This window comes from Myotis yumanensis, unplaced genomic scaffold, assembly GCF_028538775.1.
Source record: "Myotis yumanensis isolate MYYU_CA2020_CCGP unplaced genomic scaffold, mMyoYum1.0.hap1 SCAF_21, whole genome shotgun sequence".
Classification (NCBI taxonomy): domain Eukaryota; kingdom Metazoa; phylum Chordata; class Mammalia; order Chiroptera; family Vespertilionidae; genus Myotis; species Myotis yumanensis.
This window is the reverse complement of record NW_027223772.1, coordinates 6,688,245-6,698,379: the sequence shown is the minus strand read 5'-3', so window position 1 is coordinate 6,698,379 and position 10,135 is coordinate 6,688,245. Positions and strand designations below refer to the sequence as shown.

The window sequence follows — 10,135 nt, the reverse complement described above, 5'->3', positions numbered from 1 at the left end:
AGTTTTTATGTTTTTATCTTGTTAAAAATGCAGTCCTTATCATGTTCTATTAGTCACATTGTGGCCTTATCCACAGGCAATGTCTAAATTCATCACCTGCCTCTTTAAGTCTTGCTTTATGATGTCTAGCACACTGGACTCATTTTTTTTATATACAAATCAAGCTCACTCTGTCCCATTACATTCTATTTCCAACAAAGTAGAAACTAATTTCTGACCTTTATTTTTTTATCACTGCTTGAAAGTCTCCTCAGAAAACACTACTCTCACCATTTTATCTACAGGGTCACAACCCTGGATCAATTCTCTTAACTTGCTTTTCTTTTTTAATTTTAAATTTATTGGGGTGACAATGGTCATAAAATTATATAAGTTTCAAGTGTACAATTTTATGATACATCATCTGCATATTGCATTGTGTGCCCAACACACAAAATCAAATCTCATTTCAATTCTTCGTATATTAATATATGTTATAATTACATGAATAAATTATACAAAAAATATATGAAATATTTCTCTCTCATTTCTCTACTTTTAAATGTGATGCATGAAGATATGAATTTTATCATTTATTCCCTGATAAGCAAAGGGCATATGTATTTTATATTTCAATAACTGTTGCCAAATTTCCCTATTTACAGATTAGAATAATTTTATTTGCAATATAAGTGTAAGAGTTAACCTCATAGCCTTCCTTCTATAGCCTTATGGATTTTTTTTGTGTGTGTGACTAAATTGATGAGTAAAAAATGGTCTCTCGTGAGTAAGGGTAAACATATTTTCATAGGTTTAAACATTTTTCTATCGTCTTGACCACTGCATTTTCAGAATATTGGTCACACTATTCTGTTTCTCTGGATATTTCACATTTTTTCTAGATATTCAAAACTGGGCATTTTATATAATATATTTAAGTAACTATGTATTTTAATTTCTTGGTGTCTAATTATGGTTTTGGTTTTTTTTTGGTAACTTTTACTTGTCTAAATTTAAATGTACCCAATATCTCCCTTGCAGTGTGTGACCACTGATGTTAATTTTGTTTCTATTAGAGGCCCTGTGTGTGAATTCGTGCACTCAGGGGACGGGGGGCGGGAAGGGGTGCCTCAGCCTGGCCTGCGCCCTCTCACAGTCCGGGAGACCCCCAATCAATCGCCTGCAGAGGGAGGCCCTGCCCACCCACCACAGAGCCTCTGGCTGGGTAGCCTGGGCCTCCCTCTGTGGGGTGATCCTGGGGCAATGGCAGGGGGCCCTCCAGACCAATTGTATCGCACCACCTCGGCTGGCCTGGTGCCAGTGTGTGTCATAGTGTGGTCGTCCAGACGGTCGTTCTGCTGTTCAGTCCTTCAGTTGTTTTGCATATTAAGCTTTTCTTAGTGTAGATTATTATAGGTGTTTTCAATGTTAGAATCCTAGGGATGCGGGCCTCTTAGTCTATATTGCTTAGTGGTTGACCAACAATTTATTAGTTTGAGGCAAAATCTGAGCCAATTATGATGTGTTTATTAATCTGGGACAAGACTTAATAAACAACTATGTCTCCTTTATTCTCAAATGTTCTTCTCTGTGTTGAGACCCAGCTGGACAGGGAGGGGGCAGCGGCCGGGGAAAGACGGGCCCAGGTGCTAAGTCTCCTCCACAAAGTGCCCAGGAGACTGGGAGAGTGGGTGCTGCCCGCCACACGGGACAAGGGAAGGCAGCAGAGGACCTGAGGGCTGACCTGCGATTTTGTGGGAGGGGGTGAGGGCCCTGACATGAGTCCATTCTCGCCCGAGCTCTTTGTGGGGGCAGCAGAGGGCCAGGCCTACTTTCACCGCACAACTTCAGCCCCATCCCATCGCTGCTGCAGGACCACTGCCCGGGGCCAAAGCTTTGCATGCTGGGTGGGCTGGGGCCTTGCTCGGGAGCCTCAGCCGTCCCACCCAACCTGAGCCCAGGGAAGGAATCAGACTTGAACCTGGGGAAGAGGCAATGCCAGGAGGCAGGGGTGAGGGCCAGGGCGTGGCCATATGGGAGTAGAGCTGGGACAGGCAGTTCTGCAGACAGGGGTCTCCTCCTGGCTCAGCTCCGCCCCTCACTGCTGGCTCATCTCACTCTTACATCCGGGGTGGGGTCCCTGCTTTGTCTGTGTGGTCGGTAGCAGTGCCCACAGCCGGTGACGGGGCCCCGCCCTCAGCCTGGATCTCAGCTGCCACCAGCCCTGGGGCCACACACACCTGTTCCCCTGCTGCCCCTGCTGGTCGAGCTTGTGAAAGGGCCCCACAGGTTGTGAGTAGGACCTGTTTCCCACGCGGATGTAAATCTGCGTCAGCATCTATCACACAAGAGTCCAGCCCTGGTTGGGAGGGAAGGGACAGCAGTCGTGGGCGTCCTTGAATCCCCGTTGTCCCTGAGCCCGTCCCCCAGCCACAGCAGAGGGGTCCTCCTCCCCCAGCTGGACAAGATGGTCCCACACAGAAATCCCCCAAGGGACTTGGTATCCTCCCCACGCTCTGCCATTCCCCGTGTACCCACCTTTAACAGGCTTGTCGCCATTACTTTCCTGTCACCCCCTTGTTCCAGACTTGCCCCCACCCCCCTCCACTTTCAATCACCCGCTGAAACAGAGGATGCTCCTCCTGCAGGAGGCCCATGGGGGACAGGTGCCCCTGAGGTCCAGCCTTTCCCTCTCAGGTCAGGACACAGTCTGGCCTTGGGAGCAGAAGTGGTGGGAGGGGTCCCTGGGCATTAGAGAGCTGTGTGCTCCCAGGAGCAGGAAGAGGTCCCTGTCAATCAGGAGGAGGGACTGAGGGTCCCCTGTGGATGCCGAGCGCCCAGGACCTCCCGCATCCTCCCTTCCTCTCAGGTCCCCTCTCCAAGGAGCAGCGCAGACCCGAGTACAGACACAGCGGCCCCCAGAGCATTTTCAAACAAAATTATCTTTATTCATAACAGACCCACAATGCCCCAAAGGTGCTACTCCTACCCCCACCCAGGCCCACCCCCACCCTAAGGGTCCTGCCCTCCCTCCTATCCCCCCACAGGCCCACCCCCCAAATGTTCCTGCCCTCCCTCCTTCCTCCACCACAGTCCCACCCCTGCCCTAAGGGTCCCACCCTCCCTCCTGCCTCCCACCCCAGGCCCACCCCCACCCTAAGGGTCCTGCCCTCCCTCCTACCCCCACCACAGTCCCACCCCTGCCCTAAGGGTCCCGCCCTCCCTCCTGCCTCCCACCCTCCCATGTCAGTGGAGCAGCAGGATCAGCCCTGCGATGAGAAGGAGCCCTTGGCTCCTCTGGGGGACAGCCAGGCCCCATGCAGTCCGGGCCCCTCGGGGCGCTGGCAGTGGGGGGCACACCCCTCTGCTCCATCCTGGCTGCAGTGCCGCTTCCTCCCACTCCCTGGGTCAGACGGGTCACACTTCCTCTTGCGAGGCTGTGAGGAGGGCACCAGCCCCAGAGCCAGTGCTGGCCGCCCACAGACCCCGAGGTCGGCCCCTGGGCGGGGGGTCTTCTCAGCATGGACGGGGCCTCCCCCCAGAGCCCGCTTCTGAGACTTGGACGCTGCAGGTGCAGCGCGGCTGAGGCCTCGTCTCTGAAGGGACTGGGCCTGGGCTGCGCCCCGGGGCCCCCGACCTCCAGGGCAGGCCAGGCCCGAGGCGGGGACAGGACTCAGAGAGAGCGCGCAGGGCAGCAGGCGGCCGGGAGAGGCCCAGAGGAAGGCCAGGCTGCAGAGATCCTCGTCCTCCTCACCGGGCCTGTCCGCTGGCCCGCGAGTCTCCCTGACAGGAGAGGCCTCTCTGGGGACGCAGGCCTCCTTGGGGCCCAGTGCACAGTCAGCAGGCCCGTGGCCCTGGGGAGCAGAAGGGGGGTATCGAGCCCGGAGTGGTGGGTGCTCCTGACGCCCCACAGAGACAGCAAAGGCCTGGGGCCTGGGCCAGTGGGCGCCTGCTGGGCCGCGCCTTTGCTGGTCCTTGAAGTCAGTCTCTGGTGGGCAGGCTTTGTCACTGACCCCCAGCTGGGGGCCACGGTCACGCCTCTGGGCATCTTGGCGGGTCGCAGACTCAGAAGGACTTGAGCCCCACAGGGGAGCACCGTGACTCGGGGGTGCCTGCACGCCCCCCTCCTTGGAGGCCAGGACTCGCTTCTCTACCAGCTGGGAGGAAGAAGGGACAGTGACTGGCGCTGCACACGTGTGTGAGGAGGAGGAGCGTGGGTGATGGGACAATGGCACTGGGGGGAGGAGGGGAGGTGACACCATGACTGGAATCCACCACAGTCATGTGTCTCTCCTCAGTCCCCTGTGCCATATTCCCATCTTTGTGTCCCCTCCCCTTCTGGGCTCCCACCTCCTCCTCTCTGTAGCCCTCTCCTTCTTGTCATCCTGCCCTGCTCCCACCCAGGGCTGGCCCCTCGGCACGTGGTGCCTGCAGGCAGGGGTGGTGTGGACACAGTTATGTGTGTCCTGGTTCTGGGCTGCTCCCTGCCCTGGTTTACCTGGGTGCACCCTCCCCTGGCTCCCTGAGGGCCCCCCACCCCCGATCTACCTGGATCCCTCCATCCCTGACTCACTAGGGCCTGTCCCTCCTCTAACTCCCCTGGGGTTCCTGGGTGCTATGGCTCACTTGGGGACCCCCTCCCATCTCCCTAATGTCCATCCTCCCCTGGCTCACCTGGGCAGCAGTGAGCCCTTCTTCCTGCTCCAACTCCTCAGCTAGGGCCAAGGGATCCTGCTGTGTGTCTGGGGAAATTATTTGCTTCAGGAACTGGGAGTCAATGACCTCCTCCACCTGGGACAGAAGGAAGTGGCCGTGAGCCCCTTGGCAGGGAGCAAACTGGGAGTCAGCGGGGCCTGGAGCACAAGTGGGAAAGCCAAGACCCACCCGGCCTCCTGCTCAGGCGGGTGTTTTACTCCATCATGATCATCAGGTGCACACACACACACACACACATACACACAGAAACATACATGCACATACACACACGGGCACACCCACATGAACACAGCACACACACCACACATACACAAAGCACACACATGCACACAGACACACACACTCTCACGTGCCCAGCTCAGGAACAAAGAGCAGAGCCCAATCCCATCAGCCTGGGAGAACCCGGGTCGGGGTGCTGCAGCGCCACCCTCTGGGATCTTATAGACCCGGAGCTGCCAGCCAGCCCACCTGGGTGACAAAGTCTTCCTGGGAGCACAGCTGGTCCAGGTAGCTCAGGAGATCTTCATCCTGCAGCCACTCCATTTCTTCATCTTCCCATCCTCCACCTGGCGCCCCCATGGGCAGCTCATCCATGATGTCCATGTCCTCTTGCTTGGCCTCAGGGGGGATCCCATTGTGGGACTCAGTCTCCCGGGGCAGCGGGGCTGTGAGGGCGCACTGGGCGCTGGGTACAGCCTTCCTGGTAGTGCGAGCTGGGCAGAGAGGGAAGAGGAGGGAGCGTGAGGGGATAAAGCTCCCACCTCCAGGGCATGCGATGCTGAGGGCAGTGTTTGGGGCATTAATATGGGTGCGGCTGGGTCGGGGCCACCTGAAGCCTGTGACTATGTGAGGGGAGAGGCCAGAGGGGAGCACCCAAGAGAGTCATGTGTGAGGACGTGTGGAGCCACCGAATCTCCAAGGGGCCCCGCAGCCAGCCCGCTTCTCAGCCGACTTCATGTGGGGTCTTTGACAGGGAGCAGGGAGAGGGGATGAGAAAGTGGACCAGGTCCAGACCCCATTCAGACAAAGGGCGGCTGAGGCCCGACTCTCAGGGCTGTTTCCCTTGAAAGACCAAAGCCCCCCTGAAGGCGAAGGGCCCCTGTGGGTGGGACAGTGGCCTGCCCTAGGCCCTGTTGCCTTTGGCCATGGGCTCCCATGGGAACGTGCTGGCCTACCTGGCTGCCCGCCCACCGCTGGGGCTGGGGGCCCCAGAGGATCAGGTCTTGGTGGGGCAGGAGGGGGCTGAGTCTGTGCCCCCTTCTTCAACTGCAACTTCTCAAACTGCATCTGCTCCTCTGCCTCAATCTCCATGAACCTGGGGGTGAGGGGGGCACAGCTGTGTTGAGAGGAAGGCCGCCGCCGGGAGCCCAGAAAGGCAGCAGCGGGTGGGGGGATGGGAGAGCCAGGGCCTTGGGGCTGTCAGGGCCCGGACACTGGGGAGGCAGGAGGCTGGCTGAGCACCTTCCTGCACAGCCCCTCTGGCTGGAGTCTGCCCACGGGGCGGGCACCTCCCCCAGCCTGTCCTGAGCCTTCATGTCCAGCCCAGGACAGGTCAGGGCCAGAGGAGGGGGAGCTTCCCCGGGAGGTGGGACAGAAGCACCCACGCTCTGAAGCTGAGGGAGAGGCTTCCCCAGGTGAGAAGGGCCTCTGGGCTGTGGGGACCCCGTGCTGAGTGACACCCTCCCACCACCCTCCTCTCTGATGAGATCTCACAGCTGGACCCTGCCCCGCAGTCAGCCCCACCCCACCCCAGCTGTGGGGACCAAGGACTCACTTTTCTGCCATCTCAGAATAGACCCTCCGGTCAAAGTTGCTCTTGTTCTGCCATTCCTGCATGGCCTGCCCTATTCCCTCCTCCAGCGTCATGGTGGGCCTCAGGCGGGACAGGGACCGGAGCGCTGGCCTGTAATACCTCAGGGTCAGTCATGGCTGCAGCCTGGCCTCCACCCGCCTGCCCACCCCAGCTCAGTGGCGCCAGGTTCCCACCCCCATCCGGCAGGACTGAGCGCTGGCAGGTGAGGGAGGAGGCGTCTGTGTGCAAAGACAAGCCTTCCAGCTGCTGTTGTCATGGCCTCACATTCACACCAGCCCGGGAACCAGGACTGGAGGCTGACCCTGCACTCGCACCCATCGCACTCATCACTGGGACCCCACCCTCAGACCTTCCCGCCAGCATCCTGGATCAGCCCGCCTGCAGGTCCCTCCCAGCTCCTCTGATGTGAAAGCTCCAGGCGCGCCCCCTGCCCTGCCCAGTGCACTCACATGAGGAAGCAGCAAAGAGCTCCCGCATCAGGACTCTGGGGAAGGTGCCCCCGGGCCAGGGCCTTGAAGCACTGCCAACGACGGAAGTTCTCGTACACACCCTCGGGGTTACAGGCATCATCCAGCGAGGCCTTGGTCTGGGAGGTGGCCAGGCCACCCTCCCTGGAAGCCATGTGTGGCCGTGATCCAGGGTCCACTCGGGGGACGATGGGGGCCAGCTGGGCAGCTGGTGGTGGAGCTTGAGGAGGAAGGCCGGGACACCAGCCTCCATCGCCGGCCTGGGTTCCCCCAAAAGCCGAGGGGGGCATAATCGTCTCCACCGCAGTGGCTTCCAAGAAGAGGGGTGCAGGACACACAGCACCCCCACAGATGGCCCCTGGAGCACTCCCGTTGAGGGGGGCCTGAGTCAGGACAATGGTCTGAGTCTGGGAGGGCTGTGGTCGTCCCCCTTCTGACCTGACCTGGTCCATGATGTTACAAGCCCCAGGCCCAACGGGGCCTTGACCTGCATCTCCTGCCACCAGAGGTGTCCTGGGCAAAGCAGGCAGCACCAGGGGGCGGCCAGGAGGGAATGACGGGGTCCCGAGGGGTGGCAGGTGCTGCTCCCAAGGTGGCTGATGTGCGGGGCCAGTAGTGGGCGGGGGAAAGGGCTGTGCTGTGAATGGAGTCATGGAGGCACCGGGCTTCAGGGTCACATCCGCTCCCAGCACTGCAGATGCTGTTGAGAGAAAGGAAAGGGTGAGGGGAGGAGAACCAGCAAACAGCACTGAGGCGCTCTGGGCCCCTGTAGCCACCGGGGAATCAGAGCAGTGAGTCTCCCAGGGGAGGGCCATTGGGATGGGCAAACTGCGGAGGTGGCAGATGTCCTCAGGTCATTGTCACGTTCCATTTGGGAATTACTCCACTGGAGAGCTTGCACCCCATCGCCAAGGCTCCCTGACCACTGTCTGTGAGAAGAAACGGCCCCAGCCAGCGCTGACCCTGAGAGCTGCCCTAAGGATTCCCTGGCACCGACCCTGCCAGCCTCAGGCCTGGCCCTGGGCAGCAGTCAGCTCTGGGGGAAATGACCCCTGGCAGACCCACTCCTGTAGTGACCGTCTCTAAGGTAAGTTCTAGGCACCCAAAGGGCCTCTGAGAACAGGCCGTGTCTGAAATATCAGGGCCCCATCTGCTCCTCAGTCTTCCCTTTTCTCAATAAATCACCCCCTTTCTGTCCTGGGCTTGCACAACAACACAGAAACATTTGAGTAATGTCTCTCCACAAGAAGGCACAGGAGCCCTGATCTGAACCTTGAACGCACTGACCACCATGCACAGGTGTGTCAGAACCAACAGTGAACACTCAACACGGGCCAGGTCCTGCCACTCAGCCCCAGCGCTCAGACTAATGGCCCCTCAGGAGCTTGTCATTTCACAGCCAGCAATGGCTGCAGAGGGTTAGAGAAGGGCCACGGAATGTGGCAAAGTGGGGCTGTTGGTAGGGTTTCCAGAAACTTCCATAGCTGCTGTCCTGTTAGATGGGTCATGGGACTGCAGACTGTGTGAGGTCCTTCCCCTTCCAGCTCCCAACAGTGGAAAGTGAAGGCCAGTAGGAAGCAGGTGTGAGCCGGTGACAGTGGGACACAGTTGTCTGAACAGATCTCCGCTCAGAGGAACTCGAGCAGACCTAGTCCAGGAGAACAGGCTGCACACTGCATGCCCCTAATTCCTCAGGACAGGCGGCCTCGGACATTTACTACTGACACAGACCATGGTCTTCCTGCCCCTGTGCACTCCCCTTCCCCCTTTAAAAAGGAATCCGCCTTCACAGACGTTCCACGGACACCACCCATGCTCCACATCTGTTTTCTGTCCCTGAAGCAGGGACGTGGACTATTAGCAAACCCCTCATCTCAAAGGTAAAGGGCAGGGCAGAGGGTGCGCCATGAGATGCAGGACAAGAGGAAGTCGGTCTGAAGACCTGGGTGGCCACAGGGGGAACGATTCAGGACAGCTCAGGGAACCGGGCCCTCTCTTGGTGGAAGTTACCCGGCCGCCCTGCCCCTGTGGAATCCAAGCCAACAAGCAGCTCCCTGGGCTGAGGAGGAGTGAGCTCTGGGCCAGAAGCAGGGGAGAAGCTCTGGGCTTGCAGCAGTTGGAGGACCTTCCAGCCCAGCCCTCAGGGGGGACATTTCATTGTGGACTTGGCCACAGGCAGCCCCACTGGACAGCTTTCTGGCTAAACCCTCCCATGGCCCCCATTAGCTCTAGTGAACTCAGGTCAAGTCCCTTAGAAAGATACTGCGGGGCAAGCTCCAGGTGCCCCAAGAACAGCACACAGGACTAGGCTTTCCCGTGACCACCCTGTGCCACCCCCACATCGCCCACTACTCCCCACACACACGTGGGAGTGGCTTATCTCCCCTCTGGGAAGAACCCACGTACCTGCTGCCGTCCTTTCTCCACACCCAGGCATTTCCCTGAGCCACCCTGACCCACCTCTAGGAGCCCTCCTGCCAGTGCCCTCACAGGTTCCCATGGGCTCCCAGCCTCCCAGGTGACAGGTGCTTGGAGGTCCAGTGCTCCCTCCCTCCCCTACTTCAGTCAAACCGTGTTTCCCCAGTGTCACAGTTTAACCCCAAGTTTTGAGGGACATCTCAGTGTTTAAAACATCCCCCCTCCAATCTATAGGCTTACCTCCTACTGAAGCCATCCCCGCAGGCTCATTCACCGACCACCGCTGCCTAGTAGCCTCCACAATGAGAAAAGGCAAGTCGAGAATCCAGAGACTGACCTGCTCCAACAGCTGCTCAGCATCCAGTGGAGGGAAGGTTTGGGTTTAAACTGTAGAATGTAGGGCTCCAGACATTCTGCAGCGGGGGAGGGGCCGAGGACCAATGGGCTGGGGTGGGGGTGGGGGGGCATTCCATGGAGGGCTCTGATAGGTGGGCCAGAACCAGCAGTTCCTTTCAAATTTAAAGTCACAAATTTAAAGACACACTAGCAGTAATGACCTTCTCTAAGTTCTAGGCACCCAAAGTCACCTGATGTTCCCTTTATTTCAGTTATTGATCCATCACCTTAGTTCTGGGTCCCTCAACCTGCTTCCTATCTGGTCTTGGTTGACTTCAACATAGACTACACTTTCTGAACAAAATTCAGAACAGGCAGCCTGAAGAAATAATGGGAACTTATGGCC

The 10,135-nt window shown here is 58.0% G+C and overlaps 1 protein-coding gene across 1 annotated transcript; it reads right to left on the bottom strand.

Annotated features, from left to right (window-relative positions):
- Positions 1-3,242: 3,242 nt before the first annotated feature.
- On the bottom strand, positions 3,243-9,649 carry LOC138998912 (NUT family member 2G-like). The gene is made up of 7 exons (XM_070400960.1): positions 9,634-9,649; positions 6,958-7,675; positions 6,470-6,598; positions 5,871-6,010; positions 5,164-5,408; positions 4,654-4,770; positions 3,243-4,136 (listed from the first exon to the last, which is right to left on the bottom strand). Exons 1-7 carry the CDS (start codon positions 9,647-9,649, stop codon positions 3,243-3,245), a joined length of 2,259 nt encoding a protein of 752 aa, XP_070257061.1.
- Between the last annotated feature and the right edge of the window lie 486 nt (positions 9,650-10,135).

Bases quoted from the DNA above. Each gene is read 5' to 3' on its own strand.
- LOC138998912 (XM_070400960.1), bottom strand. The intron at 6,011-6,469 runs GTGAGTCCTTGG...CCTCACCCCCAG, and splicing joins TATTCTGAGATGGCAGAAAA to GTTCATGGAGATTGAGGCAG. The intron at 5,409-5,870 runs GTAGGCCAGCAC...CTCTCTGCCCAG, and splicing joins AGCGGTGGGCGGGCAGCCAG to CTCGCACTACCAGGAAGGCT.